Source organism: Gymnogyps californianus, chromosome 5 (genome assembly GCF_018139145.2).
Source record: "Gymnogyps californianus isolate 813 chromosome 5, ASM1813914v2, whole genome shotgun sequence".
NCBI lineage: Eukaryota > Metazoa > Chordata > Aves > Accipitriformes > Cathartidae > Gymnogyps > Gymnogyps californianus.
The window spans coordinates 21,300,197-21,318,313 of NC_059475.1; the positions used below are offsets into that span (position 1 = coordinate 21,300,197).

The 18,117-nt window shown below is 40.9% G+C and overlaps 1 protein-coding gene across 1 annotated transcript in view; it reads left to right on the forward strand.

Moving 5' to 3' along the window:
• LRP5 (LDL receptor related protein 5) overlaps positions 1-18,117 on the forward strand; it is a 165,049-nt gene that overhangs the window by 136,467 nt on the left and 10,465 nt on the right. The window contains exons 14-18 of the mRNA XM_050898048.1: positions 667-878; positions 4,318-4,508; positions 9,877-10,086; positions 12,339-12,464; positions 15,459-15,695. Coding sequence (XP_050754005.1) covers positions 667-878; positions 4,318-4,508; positions 9,877-10,086; positions 12,339-12,464; positions 15,459-15,695 — 976 coding nt within the window. The remainder of the gene's footprint in view (positions 1-666; positions 879-4,317; positions 4,509-9,876; positions 10,087-12,338; positions 12,465-15,458; positions 15,696-18,117) is intronic.

Here is an 18,117-nt window from a genome sequence, read left to right on the forward strand (position 1 = left end):
TTAGATTGGGAGGGGTTGAGGGTAATGATTCCAGGAACTTGGCAATAAGGTCAAGTTTTCTAAGGTCCATCATAAAGACATGAGGGTGAAAGCAAGGTAATGTTAGTATGCGTGTGAGGCAGAGCTGTAGCCATTTGACATGTAAGCAAACAGAACCAAGTTTCATTAAAAGATTTTAGTTTTTAAGAGAAGCCAGGACTTAAAGAAAATCAGTATCTACTACGCTACAAATAATAAAGTAAGGAGACTTTGGCAAGAGATAGAGATTTGTTCAGCTGACTGTATAACAGTGCAGGTGTGTTCAGAAGGCTGCCTTGTTCCTTGCATTGTTTCATTCAAGATTGTTCCATGCATAAACGTTCACTATTTTTTTCTTCCATCTCCTGCTAATTAATTCTACTTATAGGAGGCCCCACAACTGCTTTCTGGGGAGTTTTGCGTAATCTTACAGATTTTGTCCAGATGTTTTTCCTCTAATCCACAGTTTGAATCAAATCTTTTTTTGTTAAGCTTTATCACGTTTCTTGTATTTGTTGTTGCCTTGTGGGTGGTTTTAGGTGTTTCTGGACTGTCAGGTAGGTAAACCATGCTTTCTGTGCAATCAGTGTTCTTCAATCAATAATCAGAATCATTACTGGAAATTATTCCCTGTATGTTGTCTTGCAGCCTTTCACTGTCATGAGTACTCCAAATCAAAGCCAGAACCCAGAGAAGCAGCCACATGACCTCAGCATCGATATATACAGCCATACCTTGTACTGGACCTGTGAGGCCACAAATTCAGTCAATGTCCACAGGCTGAACGGCGAGTCAATTGGGATGGTGCTGCGAGGGGACCACGACAAGCCCAGAGCCATTGTAGTGAATGCAGAGCGAGGGTGAGATTCCGTTCTGTACCTTGTATAGAGCACTCTTGGGATGTATGTCAGCTGTGTGTGTGAATCTTGTGTTGCATCTGTATATTTTAAAAAGGAGAATTTTTTCACATTTAATTGTTCAGGATGTAGGTGACTGCTTGTCTGATTCTGGCTTTTAAAGGTGTCTGTCTTTCTCTTCCTGTTCTCTCCTTTGCTGCCTCCTCTGGTGTGCCGACTTACACGTTCACACAGCCATGTGGTTGGTTATAGTGAGGAACTAACCCAGGTGGGGAAAAGCAAAGCAAAACCACCTTATCCTGTTGTCCTGGTTTTGGCTGGGACAGAGTTAAGTCTCTTCTTAGTAGCTGGTACAGTGCTGGGTTTTGGATTTAGTGTGAGAATGATGTTGATAACACTCTGATGTTTTAGCTGTTGCTAAGTAGTGCTTATCTTAAGCCAAGGACTTTTCAGTTTCCCATGCTCTGCCAGCAAGCAGGTGTGCAAGAAGCTGGGAGGGAGCATAGCTGGGGCAGCTGACCTGAACTAGCCAAAGGGGTATTCCATACCATAGAACGTCATGCCCAGTATATAAACTGGGGGGAGTTGGCCGGGAGGGGCGGATCGCAGCTCTGGCATTGGTAAGCGGGTGGTGAGCAATTGCATTGTGCATCACTGGTTTCTTTTCTTTTTTTTTTTTTGTTGTTGTATTCTTTTTCATTACTATTATTATTATTATTATTATTATTCTTAGTTAGTAGTGTATTTTTATTTTTACTTTAGTTATTAAACTGTTCTTATCTCAAAAAAAAAAAAAAAAAAAAGAAAAGACAAGTGATGCACAATGCAATTGCTCACCACCCGCTTACCAATGCCAGAGCCGCGATCCGCACCTCCCGGCCAACTCCCCCCAGTTTATATACTGGGCATGACGTTCTATGGTATGGAATACCCCTTTGGCTAGTTTGGGTCGGCTGCCCTGGCTATGCTCCCTCCCAGCTTCTTGTACACCTGCTTGCTGGCAGAGCATGGGAAACGGAAAAGTCCTTGACTTAAGATAAGCGCTACTTAGCAACAGCTAAAACATCGGCGTGTTATCAACATTATTCTCACACTAAATCCAAAACCCAGCACTGTACCAGCTACTAAGAAGAGAGTTAACTCTGTCCCAGCTGAAACCAGGACACCTGTTCACTGCGTGAGTGCACAGCCCTGCCACTTAATAGGAAAAACAGGAGAGTTTACACTGTGTTTATATCAGCTGGGGATCTGGCTCATTGTCCTGGTTTCGGCTAGGACAGAGTTAATTTTCTTCCTAGTAGCTGGTATAGTGCTGTGTTTTGGATTTAGTAGGAAAAGAATGTTGATAACACACTGATGTTTTTAGTTGTTGCTAAGTAGTGTTTATACTAAGTCAAGGATTTTTCAGCTTCTCGTGCCCAGCCAGCAAGAAGGCTGGAGGGGCACAAGAAGCTGGGAGGGGACACCATCAGGACAGCTGACCCAAACTGGCCAAAGAGCTATTCCATACCATATGACATCATGCCCAGTATATAAACTGGGGGGAGTTAACTGGGAGGGGGAATCGCGGCTCGGGAACTAACTGGGCATCAGTCAACGAGTGGTGAGCAATTGCATTGTGCACCACTTGCTTTGTATAGTTTAATTCTTTTAGTATTGCTATTGTCATATTATTATTATTATCATTATCATTGTTTTTCATTCCTTTCTGTCCTATTAAACTGTCTTTATCTCAACTCACGAGTTTTTTTTTCCTGATTCTCTCCCCCATCCCAGGGGTGGGGGGGGCAGTGAGCGAGCGGCTGCGTGGTGCTTAGCTGCCGGCTGGGGTTAAACCACGACACTCATAAATGTTTGGTCATCATGAAACAAATGTTTCCAGGGAAAAAAAAGGGATCTCTCATATGATACAACTATTCCTGCTAATGTAGTAGTATAAAGTTAAACAAACAAACTCCTTATGTTCTATACATTTTTAAGTTAGTTCTGCCTTGATGTGTATCTCAAAAACTTCTGAAATGAATTAAAACAGGTAGGATGCACTAGAGTGATTTGCCCCAGGAAGAAAATACGTTGTTTTGCTGCAAAGCAGTTTTGGTTAGATTCAGCAGACCCCATCTCCACTTCAGGTGGTTAGTAGCTTCATTCTTAGAGGTCAAAGATGGTCCTTTACTGTTCTTTTTGATAAGTGGGATGCTTAAATCCCAATTTACTACTAAACAGCTTGCCATGTGCTTGACAGATATTGAATGACAGTATTTCATAACTGTGTGGATACAGTAGTACCCAGAGACTCTATCTGGAGCATTTACAGGATTGGTATTTTATACAATACTCGGTGTACTCTGCACAGTTCAAAAGCTGGTGTGGGGAGAGGGGGATTAGAGGAAAGATTCTAATCTTATTGGGACTAAGTCACTTGGACATAGTTTGTATTTATAAAAGCTTATCTGCTTTCTCCATTAAAATGGGTGTTTGGGTTTGTTGATCTCTAGAACTCTCAACTTTTCTAGTCAGGTTTTCAAATGATTTAAAGGTAAATCTGTTTTTAAAGGAGGAAAAGATGGGGCAGAGACTATGCTGAACACTGTGTCTACCTGGGAGAGCTGAAAGAGTGATCTGTGTACTGAACTTCTGCCTTAGTTCCAGAAATCCTTCCCTCCACCTCTCCCTTGGATGCACATTCCGACTGCTGCCTGTCCTCCTTGTGCCATCACAAAACGCTATGCAGCAATGTAGCCCACTGTATTAGGGAGTTTGCCCATGTTATCCACCACTGAAAAAATAGTGGACTTTTCTCTGAGGGAGTTCTCAGTTCATCATGTGGGTGCACAAGCCCTTTTTTCCCTATGCAGGGGGAGGGCAAAGACTGCTTCTGTTTGCAGCTGAACTGGTTTAGGTAGATATAAAGAATTCATGGAACTAAGACATCAGGAACATGCCATCCTCAGTTGTTCTTCCTTCTGTGATATTTGCTCCTCTCAAGTTTAGTAGGAACTTCTACTTGCTGAGAAGGAAGGCAACCCAGAAGGAGAGGAGGTGACGGTTAATGTGTTTTGTCAGAAAGAGCTGCTGGGCTTTGATTCACAGATGGGGACAGCTTTACGCAAGGATGGTTGCAGAAAGCCTGTGCCAGTCTCTTAATACCCCCACCTCCACTGCAGGAACAGTGCTGCCAGCACAGCAGTGCTGAGTGCTGAGGCATTTTATGGCCTGGTGCATTAAGGACAAATGCTGTTAATTTCAGGCTATCTCAATATGCCAGTTAGCAAATGTTTGGGGTTCTGCAGCTGACAGATCTGGATCTTTGCAGCTGGGAGCAACAGTCACCACAGTCATCCCTGTGTAAACCATTCCCACTTACAACGTAGAACTTGTGTGCAAAGGTGAGTTGCCTCCCTTCTGAAGCTCTCAGTTAAGTGGCTGGTGTCTTTGTTCTCAGGTACATGTACTTCACCAACATGCAAGAGCGAGCTCCCAAGATTGAGCGTGCAGCCCTTGATGGCACAGAGAGAGAAGTGCTTTTTACAACTGGGTTGATCCGACCAGTAGCACTGGTGATTGACAACAAACTTGGAAAGCTTTTCTGGGTGGATGCAGATCTGAAGCGCATCGAAAGCTGTGACTTGTCAGGTATGTGGTATGCAGTTAAACATTTGGAGCGGACTGTGTGTACATATAGGACAGCATTCCCTCTTTGATGCTGACCCCAGTAACTTCTGTTTCCACTGTTGCCAGTTCTGTGTAGGCAGTCACAGATAACAATTGCTGGTGGGCTCCCATCTTTGATGTGATTGGAATAAACATGTCTGTAATGGTTGCCACCCTCCAAGAGAGCCATTTGACTTTTGATATGTTCTGAAAGCAACTCTTGCAAGATCAGATTTAAATAGGTGTTGCCAGTCATGGAACCCCTAAATCACCTCCCTCGTGCCCTTTTTTTTTTTCCTTATGGTTTCAAAAGTTTGCATAACGCTTCGATTTTTCTTCCTCTGGAGTTTACAGCTTAGTAAATCAAGGTAGCTTGAAAAACAAACAGAAGGAAGGGGAAAGGCTTTCTTCTAAGATGGATGATAAGGCAGCTTATCTGGAATACCAGTGTTGCAAAACAGCAGAGAGATGTCAACTCATTGCAGTTTTCCCAGATGAGTAAAATAAAGCATTACTCCACATCCATAGCAATAGCACTACGTGGATCTTAGAGCGCGCTGTTCATCATTGACTTTTAAAAGCACTTGATAGTGCTGAAGAAGCGGAGAAATGGGCTTGCTCATCTGGTGAGCAGTATAGCACAGAGGATCCAATGGCCCTACTTCCCGACTGATGATTCGTTCTCTCATCATCATCCATGTATCAAGAAATGAAACTCCTAAAGAAAGTGCAGAGAGAAGTGAACTAGCATGAGGGAGTAGAAGCTGGGCTGTTCTGGTGATTGGCATCTGCCATAAAAGGCTGATTCTCCAGTTTTTGGTGGCTCTTCTCTTCTTGCCATGTAGTCACATCCTTCCCTTGCATTGTAGTGAGGCAATGAACTAAAACAGTAGAAAATTGTTCACTTTTTTACAAGGACAGTTCACTTCTGAGCACCTAAAACTGCCTCACGGTCAGGCTCGGGTCTCTTCTGCCAGAGTGGGGATAAAAACATGAAGCTGGAGCTGGGAAGGTAAAGCAGTCCATGTCTTTCATCAGTTGTCAAGCTGGATAGGGGGTATTGTCAAACTGCCTGTGTAGCCACAAACTGTCCAATCCAGGATAGGCGTCAGAGAACCTACAAAAACTTGTAGGAGAAAGTAAGATAGGAGGGAGACAAGACTTGACCTATGAAATAACGCGTGTTTGAGAAGAAAAGGTTGACCGAGTGGGACACATAACACAAAACGTATCAGAGATACTGAGAGGGTTTTGTGTAGTGATGAAAGGAGAAGTGCTGTAGGAGGAAATCCAAAAGTAAAATGACAGATGGAAAAGCTTCATATCATGCAGGTATTGTGGCTGAAGTGGTATCCACAAACACAAGAGAGAGAAGAGGCACCAAAGAAGATTATGTGGAAATCATATGGTTTGGGAGAGGGGGAATGTACCAGGGAGAAGTTAATGAATTGAGAAGGGAGGATGGGATCAATAACTAGGGCTGCTACTGATAAAAAGGTGGCCCCCATGTAACAGGAAGCCATATTGCTTAATGAAACTGTAGCATACAGTGGACCTAGCTATGCCTAGGTCTTCTACTTGTATGTACATAAGCATCCTTTTTTCCCCTTTGATTTAGCGTGCATGCAAGGTTGAGTCACAGCTAGCAGATGGGGGCAGGCAGGGTGCTTCTTGCCTGTCATGTTAAAGGTTGGAAGATGGATTGTGTCCTTGCATAGTACAGCATAAAATGCAGAGGAGTCTGTTTATTATTGTTTTAGATCTAAGTCTTGAATGAATAAGACCTGACAATAGGACTTAGGTAAACTGATATATGAATTAATCAGCAGGTAGGCTATCACATGCTGGTAGTTGTATCCTGTGATTGCAGCTTCCTTTGTACGCATTCTTCCTTTTCATGACATTAAAACTTCATGTAAGCATATGTTTTGCATACTGGATATATATTTTAATCCAAATCTTTGGATCTTTTTACAGGGAAAACTAAGCTTTCTCTGGTGAATATTGAACGAAAGCTTTTAGTGCACATTTATTTGATGGGGTCACAGCTAAAGAATCAAACCCTATAGGAAAGATAAAAGCAGGGGAAAGCTACAGGATTAAAATAAAACAATGTTTATTAACTAGAGGATATGTATCATGAGGCCAGAAAACTATGGTTGTATTTGATCCAGCTGAGCTCACTGTAATTTGATTCACTGAGCTGTTGATTTTTTAAATGAGTTAACAGCATATTTTTATTTTAAAATATTTAGCAGTCTTGCATCACAACTTCAGAAGAAATTTGACAGCCGAAGTTATGTTGGCTTGAATTAGCTCCTCTAAACAGCATTTTCTGAGCAAAACACTTTAAAATGGGCATATATTAGCAAAAGGATTTTAGCATAAACTGAGGCTGCTGAATAAATTGGACCTAAATTGTGTATAGCATCCTTCATGCCAATTAGACTGGTCTAGACAACCTTACTCCCTCGTAGGCCTGGGGACATGACGTGGTTATGGAAGTTTCTGAAGGTTGCACTACACCCCGATTAACAGCATCCTGCTAAATCATGGAATAACCTCAGATGTCCAATGCTTAACTTTCAGAGAGGGATGAAAGAACTATAAACCCGTCTAATAGTTTTCTTTATGAGGTTCTTGAATTTTTCAGTTGAGTTGTTGATGCTTTGTAGACATTCATAAACCATTTGCAAATAACTTGTCTGCCACACCAGTCAATTAAAAAGTAGTGTTTTATATTATTGTTGAAGTGAATGGAAAAGCTATAAAATTGCTGCAGTGAAAACATGCTTTGTTTTCAGTTAGACTTTAAATAGAGGAATTGTGTGTCCTTCCAGCTTAATGTTCTTTACATTTAACTATTGATTTCCATCTTGAAAAGACTACACATCTGTTTCATTCTGGGAATCAAAGTATTTAATTACTGTGGAAATTCAACACTTCTTTATTTGTAACATGTTTTCTCTTCTTTTTTCTAACCATGTCTCTTGAAAATATCCTTTTATTTATTCAGATTGACTTTTTCATTTTGATCATTCTTCTAAACAACAATTTAATGGTGTCATCCAGTGCTATAGGTGTCCTTTGCCTCCCCTTTTAAAATTATTCATTAATAATTTGGACTGTCATTTACTCAAGATTAAATCCAACATAATTATAGTATAGATTAATCACCTTATCCAGTGCTATCTCCAGCAGCTTCCAAAATCAATGATGTTCAGCTTTTTGCAGATGAGGGAGAAAAAAGATGATGTACCCCTCCAAAAACCATTAAATGTAGCCTGTTTTAGGCATGGATTTGGAGGACTGTTCAAACAGGCTAGGATTCTAGCAGGACTGCTAGCTTGCAGGTGTCACCTGACACCTCATGTATTCATGATTTCAGGATGCCTTCAGGATATCCTTCAGGAAACTAGCTTGCCTTTTATTTCTAAATGGGTGACCAATTTAGCACTTAAAAAATCATGAAGGCAGAAGGAGTTTTCTTCGTATCAAGTTGAAATCAGGCTTTCCTATTCTTGTGGTATCTTGAATGCAGCTGAAAGTTGTGCTTTTGGGTCAAAACGTGAGGCTTAGTCTGGCAAAAGGACAGTCATCTTTGAAAATCCAATGACACTGAAGTTCATAGGAGCTGAGGGTGCTCCACAGGTTGCAGGGCAAATGAACAAAGCGCCCTGTGCTTTGTTCACTGAGAACCTTCTTCTGTCAAAATGTTTCCTAGTATTTCTAAATTTTAATACATGTTTAGGAGAAGACAAAGAACATCTCAGGAACTGCACTGCTAGAGAGTAGTACTAAGGGTCAGGTTTAGTGCCCATTTAGTGAAATTAGTGCAGGTGCATCTATTCTGTTCTTTTACTCTTTACAAGAGTAAAATCCGGTGGTACCTTGGAAGTGTGTACAATAATAGACACATCAGATTACAACCAGGAATGTACTGTCACATACAGTTCATGCATGTTTCTTCTGAAAATGTAATGAAACAAAGATGTCTTCCTCATTGGTTTGGAAACAAAAGAAATTCAGGGCTGAAGAACTAAAACCCCAATTGCAAGTCCAAGAATTTCTGATCTCTCTACAACTAAATTTGATTTGAATGCACGCTGTTTGTCATGACAGTCAAGCAAGAGTCATTGCAGGCAGTAATTTTATGTGCAAAACTAATAGAATCTGTAATTGAAATAAATGTTACATTCTTATGCTTGGCTGAGCTCTACATAATTTATGCAGCAAATCAGTTGAATCCAGTGCTCATAGCATTTTTATTATGTATCCAGATTTTATAATCTCATTTTGTGTAGATATTCAAAACTTTTATTTTTTAAATGCAAGCAGACATAAGGTCTTTATTCCAAAATGAAATAAGAGAGCAGAAGCACCACCAAGTTACGATTTTGTTTTGATTCCTCATTTTTAAAAACAAATATATCCAGTATACATAGGCGTACACAGCCTCAAAATGGTTTCTGTGAATTAATAGAATAATTTGGAATATCTTGTTCACCCTAGACAAGCATAACAAAAGCAACAATTAAATGCCACTAAGTGTAGGACAGCACACAGTAGAAGACTGCAAGCAATTAAAGTTAAAAACAGTCATAAATGCATTTTTACTTAACCTGATTTTTACACATTGGTGGAGAGCAGATTTTTACCTGTTTCTGTAGAGCAGAAAACCTGAGCATTTGATAGTGTTCCTGTTTAAGAGCATACTGAGTTACTCAGAGTTTGGGTTTTCTGGTTGGTTACTGAAGAAAAAAGAGAAGGTGAAGAAAGAAGTGTGGCTGTTAGAATATGAGCTTTTCTTTTGTGATCATATCTCTGTGGTTGTGATATAGCATATGACAGGGTTTGTGTTCTTGCCTCTTGCTTTGCATGATGAATGTGTTTTGTTTGAGTAATGGCAGTGAAGCTAATCGGTTGTATTTCACTCTTGCCTGTAGATCCCAACAAAGTGTACTGCTCGGTGTGTGAATGTATTGTAAAAATTTTGGCCCAAGAGCTGAGTCTGTATTGGTGACACAGGCTTTTAGGGACTGTACACAGTTACACGTAACAGAGCATGTCAACATGACGCTGATCTTGGCTGGCTGACCAGCCAGTGTATGCAAGGATGAGCTGTGTTTCATGTTGTATCTGCTTGCCCTCATGACATGGCAACTGGTTGCATTTACCTGAGATGAGGCTGAACAAGCAGAGCCTTGGTCTGCATAGACAAACAAAGCCAATGACCTTATAGCTAACTATTTTCAGGGTTTGGTTTGGTTTAGTTTTGCTTGGGTTTATTTTAAGAAATGAGTTAAAAGTCGACTCGTGTAAAACTAGTCTTTGTTTTTGTTGATCTCAGGTGCTAACCGCGTGACCCTGGAGGACTCCAACATCCTTCAGCCGATGGGACTCACTGTGCTGGGGAATCACTTGTATTGGATTGATCGTCAGCAGCAGATGATTGAGAGAGTGGAGAAAATGAACGGATACAAAAGGACTAGAATTCAAGGCCGAATTGCTCACCTAACAGGCATTCATGCTGTGGAAGAGCTTGATATGGAGGAATTCTGTGAGTTTATTTCAATATCTGATGTCTCTCACTGTCTCTCAAAGTCCTCATCCAACTGAATATTGTAATAACGTTGTCCAGTGGGCTTCAAGTAAGCCATGGAGTGCTTTCAACTTGGCCAGTCGGGATTCTAGAAAAGGAGGAGAAAAAAGTTCCTTGTTCTTGTCTAGAGGAGTATTTCTGCACAGCTAGAATATGTGATTTCATGGCACTTGGTTACCTGCTTTGTACAAGCTCACATGATATTGAATTCGCTCTAAAAGCTACTTACAATTATGGTTGTTAATTTTTTAAGTACAACCAAGTAATAAGACTTGGAAAAATCTTTAAAAAGAAAGAAAAGGATTGTACTTGCCTTTTCTCCAGGGGTTTCAGACCCCTGTGTAAAGCATGACTGGTTTGACTGAGCACATTCGATGATGTAAAAGCCTCCAGTGAGGGAGGGAGAATGGGCAGGAAGCTCCTACAATAAATTATTGTGAGTGTGGAATTTCTCTCCCATCAGAGGTGGAGCCATTTTAGGTGTTCCCTTCTGAAAGGGGTCACACATGCAGGACCTTCTTTTTCTGGACTGGTGGTCCAAGTTCCTGTGGTCTGAGGGAGAGTGCAGAAACCTCTTAAAGTAGTCACTCCTCAAAGCGACAACCTACTGCTCCTGCTTAACAGGAATATAAAAGAGAACATAAAAGCACAAACAAGATGTGGGAAACAGAGGGCTAATGACAGTGGCCTCTTTAAACGTTATTGCCTGTGATGAGTTGTCTTATATAGGGAGGGTACATTTGTGTATAATGCTTTAATTTTCAGAAGAAATGATTCCACTTCGCAACCCTCTGTGCCACGTACATTAGTTTCTGTGGTAGCTGAAAGTATTTTCAAACTTGCCTATGTGGGTAAGCTGTTACATATAAGGTAACATAAGTATTTAAACTGTAGTAGATTCTACGTGCTAATCCTCATTCAGATGTTCTTTTTTCTTTCACAATACCCAGGTTTTCTTCTTCTGTGCCATTTCTCATATTTTTAGTGTATTTCAAAGGTAATACTGAATGATGCAAAAATAATTTTTTCTTTAATTCTCAGCACTGTTAAAAAAAAAGATTATATCCCATGTGTTTTTTAAAAATGTTTATTTTTTATGGCAAGAGTACTGTTTCTTCTAAGTCACACTGAAAGCAATCACCTTTTGCAGCTGAAAACTGTCCTACATAGGTGACTTCTGTAACAACAGGGGAGTAAAAATACATATGCATATGTGTGCATGCCCACACAAGTATACATGCATGCACTTTTTCTGCTAGCAACCCATGCCTCAAATAGTAGTGTCTCCAACACTGTATTAAATTAATGAATTTGTTAAAGGTGAAAGCAGGTTGCTGAGAAGCCTGGACAGATGGAAAACAACTTTGGCACAGAAATTATGATATCTATACTGTTTCTTCCCTGTGGAAGTTCTTGGTCCTTACTAGTAGTAAAGAATGCGTTGTTCAGCAGCATTACAAATAACACAGGCTATAGCCCCACAGATCGCTCCAGCAGATGCTCAGCTGTCAGCTTGAATAAGCAGGCAGGAGACTGGGTCTCTTCTGACTCTGTTGGGCTGGGGTCCTCAGACAGTGACCTCACTCCTCTGTGCCTGTTTCTTACCCACCTAATGTTCATTTAGAGTGATTCTATTAGGAGCTCTCAGGTACTCAGTGCTTCTGGGTAACTGATTTGGGAACACAACCATGTAGCTTCCTATCTTTAAAAAAAAAAAAATCAACTGTATGTGCTTATATTGCAGTTTTGTGAGTAACAGGGAAGTGGGGAGGCTGGATATTAAGAGCTCTTTAAGATTAAAGGAGAATTCCTGAGGGGTTTGGGGGTTGGCATTCTGCAGTGACATATGTTAATTCTTGATGCCTGGCTACCCTAGAAATGCAGGTGGGATGTCTAGGTACGCTGTAAATGCGACCTTCTCAAATCTGCCTTCTCATTCCTCTTCACCTGAGCTCCCGAATTCTTTTTAGAAGTCCTTTAAAGGTCTCCATATCACTGTGACTGGGAGAAATGTAGTCCTTGCGAAGTAGTAAATCAGGTTTTGAGCACTGAACTGAAAAATCCTGCGTTTATCTTCCTATTAATTTGTAGTGAAATCTTCGTTACTCAAACAGAAGTGGTTTGCGAGTGGTTTTGTGAGTTTGCCCTAGCTAAGAGTAGTTACGATTTCTTTTATGCTGTCTAATATTCTTTTCTGTGTGTTTCTCCAGCTGTGCATCCATGCTCCCGTGACAATGGTGGGTGCTCACACATCTGCATTGCCAAAGGGGATGGGACTCCAAGATGTTCATGCCCCGAGCACCTTGTGCTTCTACAGAATCTCTTAACATGTGGAGGTGAGTTATGTTTAACAGTACTGCTGAGCAGTTTACATCAAAAAAGATGGGGCTTGAGGTTGCGTTCCAATCCAAAATGTGGATTTACACACAGTGTTTTCCTACACATGGTGTGTTGCATCATGTGCTAACTTGACCTTTGATTTTTCTACCAGCTGTTTTCTGCTTCAGTTTTTGGACATGTGTGACTTTTCATTGTGAGCAAAATATTCTTGTTTGACCTTAAAATACCTGCATCTTCTACTGAGATTTTTATAATTGTGTGATGTGACAGGTTTGTGCTTTAAACAAATGCTTGTAAGATGATGTTGCATCAATCCATGATGACCTAGCAGCAGAAATTGTGCATATGATTCCCACAATGTGATACTCCAGTCTTTCAAATGAATTTGGCCTCATAACATGAAACACTGTACTGTCTAGTTATGAAATGTAGGCCAAAAGTTCCATTGCAATCCTCTTTAATTAAGGTAGCTCTCCTCTTTCCACTTTTCCTTTAGACTTCCCTTTCACAATCCCAGGATTTTTGAAAATTGTTACGTTACACTTGCAGAGGGGATTAAGAACAAAACAAAAAAAAATTGTTTCTTTTTGGGAGGCATCATATCTTAAATTGTTTGGCTCTGTTGGTCCTCTTGACTTCTTTTTATGTATTCATTTTGCTGTGGGTTTCATTTTCTGGCTGATCTCTGACCTCCCATGGGACTGTCATTTCCATTATGAGCTGTTTTCTTTCCCGTGACCACAACACACTGTGGTTTTAGAGTAGTGGTGATTACATCTGCAGGGGGGATAAAAATCAGTCTACTTATATTTCTTGCTGTACTGTTGTTGCACAACATGGCCAACAAGAGATTCTTACGTCCCACTCCTTTGTTACCTTCAGCTATAAATCTAAAAATTAAGGGGCCTCCATTTCAGTGTCTGGTTTTTTTATTCTAATCCTTCACTAAACCTGCAACAACTTTTTAACCTATCTTGTCTGACATAGTAGCAGCCAATAGCCAGTATTTCAAAACAGATTAATAGCTATTTTGGCTGGAGAACATTTGTCCATGTACCCTTATGAATGCTCTTGACAAGTTTTTAAATGCAAGCTTGTGCCTACCAAGTGCAACCATAATGCAACATCAAATGTGGCTCTAGATACAGAAGTAGTAATCTGTCTGTTGAATTATCTAAACAGAACACTCATATCAAAATTTAATTAAAGAATTATCTTAATGTGTGTATCTGGCATCTTTATCTTACCTACAGCTGTCAGGTCACTGGCTATATTTGTAATTCTCATATTGCTACACGAAATAATCATAAATCAGAAACTTAAAAATCATAAAATTTTCAAAAATCAAATGCATTTGGATTTTTATTTGCATTTTGGTTTTCAAGCTCTTGATTATACTTGAGTCTCATTCTTGAACATTTCTCCCTAATGAAGGAAGGACAGCAGCACTTCAAAAATGGTTTGCATGTAATTGCATAGCTCTAGGATCTGTAACACCACCGTCAGGAGAAAGATATTCATACAAAAGTCTTGTCATTGGTTACAACTAAGAAGCTTTCTATATGCTGAGTTCTTTGTCAAGTCCATTCCTGAGCCTGAATGTTAATAAAAGTTCATTGGGTTTCCAGAGGAGTGTTACGATCCAGTGTCAGAGCACACCTCCAGCTGGCTCAATATTGTTGTCATAGACAGGGTATGATGTGGTACTCTGTTAATCCAAGCGGTAAAGCACCTACTTAGAGCATTAGCTGGCAACAGCAGCTGTGGGGACTAGTGACTGCCTCTGTTAACTGATTTAATTACATCGCAGGGATTTGACCCAGCAACTTTTGAAATCAGTGGAAACATATCTGTTTGCTGCAGCGGTGTTTTGAGATGGCCCCCTCATTTTGAACATAACTAACTGCTACTGATAACAACTGAAGGGACTTGTATGTTGACTGTTTCTTTCATTGATACTAATGGTGAAAAAGTGTGTGTTAATTTGCTGTATGTAAGAATTAGGACCATTTTTTGCAATAGATTCTTGATCTGGATTGTCTTTGTCTTTTGACATTCTGAGGAAAGCAACTATGAATGCCTTATTACAGCATAATTTTTTCATCTCTACATGAGGCTGTAGCTGCTGCTTAATGCTATCAGTGTGTGATTGCAACTTGAGCAACAGTATGGATGTGGAATGGATTGATGCCAGGATCTTGGGGTCCATGAAAAGTCAAATTTGAAGGAAGTCCCAGCTTTCTTAGGTCCAACAAACATAAAAATGGCTGTGCACAAGGTCCAGTGTTCTGTCTCTGACCATAGTGAAAGAATGTAAGATCAGGGCAGGCCTACAGTGCTCCTCAGACTACTCTCTGAACCTCCACTGACCTGCAGCCCAGAGACTTTCCAGCAAGAGGACTTAGCTTAATGTTTAACAGGCCTTTACAGATATTTTTTCTCCATTCATATTTTTCAATTCATATCTGACTCGGAAATTTGTTTGTGGAGAAACCACTGGAAAAATAGAGAAACAGATATTGTAGAAGCAGATGTTATATATTTTAGGTGTATTCATTGCCAGTTAACCCAATGTGCCAGGTTTTTTTATGAAGAATTGTTCCAGGCTAATATAATTGCAGGGATTAGAATTGTGTAGAATGTGGTTTGCAATCAGAAATTGAGTATTCATTTGAATTTATTTGTATGACAGTCTTCCAAAAGGTGGCTGTTAGAGCCAAAGTAAGTGTTTGTAGTTCCTGTCCTTAGTTCAGTGCTCGCCTGCTAGAGCAAGCTTCTTCAATCAGCATGCATCCATTGTTATGAAGTTGGCAAAATTTCATTCCCTGTGAAAAATCATGTTTTCCTCTTTGCTGGAATCTTAATATTGTCACAGAAGAACTTCAGTCCAGGCATAAGTGTGTTTTTCTTGAAAAAGTCTGTCACATTTTTACTTTGTTGTAAGGGCTAAAATTGAATATACAAATGCGATTTGTTTTCTCTTTCTCCAGAACCTCCAACTTGTTCCCCAGACCAGTTTACTTGTGCAACTGGAGAGATTGACTGTATCCCAATGGCATGGCGGTGTGATGGATTTCCAGAGTGTGATGACCAGAGTGATGAAGATAGTTGCCCCATATGCTCTGCATCCCAGTTCCAGTGTGAGAAAGGACAGTGTATTGATGCACACTTGCGGTGTAATGGAGAAATTGACTGCCAAGATAAATCTGACGAAGCAGATTGTGATAGTAAGATTAATTTTCCTGAAGTCATGGTTCTAACTTAAGTATCCATTTGGGATTCTGTTCTTGATATATACATATGATTTTTAGTTTCAAATGGGGAAAAACAGCCTTAGCCATAAGCCTAACTAAGCTATCCACTGATTCTGTTTTTCTTTCCCTCTTTCTTATTCTGTTGCTCAAATTAAACTTCTCTGTAGCTACATAAATTGTTGACCATGTAACTATATATATGGGGGAGGTTGGGGAGAGCATCTTTAATCCGTATTGAGCATGAAAACAGGAAAGAAACTGGCAGAACTTAACCACATGCTTTTTTTTCCTGCATAACTACCATTTTTGCTTGCACTGTTTCCATGGTGTGTACTTCACCTTCGGACAGTGGTCACTGCAAGGTGCCACAGGGAGGAAGAGATGGACTTAATCCTGTGGCTGAATTGGCTGTTCTGAGAGTTCACTCTTAGCAAGCTGATGCTTATAATCCTGGATGTACCTTTCTATGAGAAATCTGTGGAATGACATCCAAGGAACTCTTGCTGCTGCAGCTGCTTTGTATGCAGTCAGCCATAGGATCTGCAGTAGCGTGGCTCTTGCCCTGTGAAGCCTCAGGACCCTTGGCTCTACCCACTCAGTGGCTAACCATTGCCACTGGGCCAGCAAGGTAGGTTTTTGTGGACATTTCAATGAGCAATTTTGTGGATTTGCAATGTCTTCTGTAACTCTGAGCCTGGACACCAGAACACCAGTACCTTCTTTGCAAACAAGAAGAGGATCAGCCATGTCCAAGTTCCTGTCTTTCTTGTGGGATGTGGTACTTACTACCTGTACTGCTTCCTCAAGAGGCTCTGCTTTGTCCACCATGGAGCCCATATGCTGTGTAATGGTGCCATTACCCACACACAGAATCAAAGTGGAAAGTGCATTTGGTCACATCCCTGTGAAATGGTGGGCACTGCTAAGCGAACTTAATGCCAATGTTCCTGGCATCATATGAACTGTAGGCGCCTGCCTTGCCCTGCACAGACCCTTTGAGGGCACAGATGAGCCTTACCATCCGGTCTAGAACAGTTGAAGAGACATTTCTTCAGCAGTGGAACGCTCAGTGGTTTTATGCCTAGTCCTCTGCAAGCACTTGGCCCACCCGAGACTAGACTTTTGTCCAGGATGCTGTCTGACACTTCCCTAGAAGGGCTATGAACATACTCAGTGTCCAGGGTTAGACTGACGGAGATGTGGCAAACGTGGCCTCTGTAGTCCTCAGGAATCTTTACAGGCCAAAGCCTGAGTGGGTTCCTCAGAAAAATAAAACCAATAGGCTTTTCTCATCCCTTAGCGTGTCAGCCTATAACCTGCTGTGTTTGGGGAAGAGAAGGTGGCATATAGTACGTTCTTGTTCTTTGTATGAGGTTTATTAAGGTGGTGAGGCTAACTGGGCTTAACAGAACTTTTCTACTATACCTCACGCATCAGAGGAATTGCCTTCTCATCAGAGCAGTGATAACTGCCGCCTTTCCATAGGTCTGAGTTCAATGCCTTGATTCTATCAGAAGCCGCTTCTCCTGTCCCCTGGTTTCCCAAGGCCGCCTTTTGGAGAGTTGAGTCTGAAGCATTGGCACACTGGTTGCAGACTGTGACTGGAAGTGGCCAAAGAAATGTCCCTGGATATGTTCGTGGTTCTTGTCCCACATCTTCAAGACTGTGGCTTTCATCTTCCTGAATTTATTGTGGCACTGCTCGCTGGTCCTCTCATACTCAGTGGAAGTCACAAGGTTAACAGTCACTTGACATTGCTACTGGATTACCATACCACTGAAGAAACTTCGTCTCCTGTACAACACAGGTTCAGTGCTCCAAGTTGTCCATTGCTGGATCAAGAAGAAACAAGGAGTCCAACAAGGCAGGACAGCAATAGAAGATATGGCACGTAAGAAGGGAAAGGATGTTAAGACAAAAGTCTTGATGGAAGACAAAAGAGCAGCAGACAGTTGCAAGAATAAGTAGAGAGCTGGTAGTCATTGGCAAATAGGAGGGTGCACACAGAACTTGGTCCTTCTCATAGTGCAAGAACCTGAGTGGTGTGGTGGGAGCTCTAGATGCTTTTAGAGCCTTCTATCAACATGTGTGTGTTTTGTATGCACTGTAGGACCTTGTGGAGCTGCATCCAACTTACTGAGGGCATAACAGTCCAAATCAGGAGCTGATGCATTTGGAGCTTCTAGCTAAGTTTTCTTCTCCATAGATAATTTAGTTCTCTTACATGAGAACTGCTCTGCAAACTGGACCACGGCAAAGTAAGTATAGCTATTCAGGAGGTCCACTTCACAACACCACCAGTGCTGTGATCCAAAACATGAATGTGGATCTTCTCCTCCAGAAGAAAAGAACCTTTCTTCTTTTTGCGTTGAATAACCTATACTGTGAATCTTCC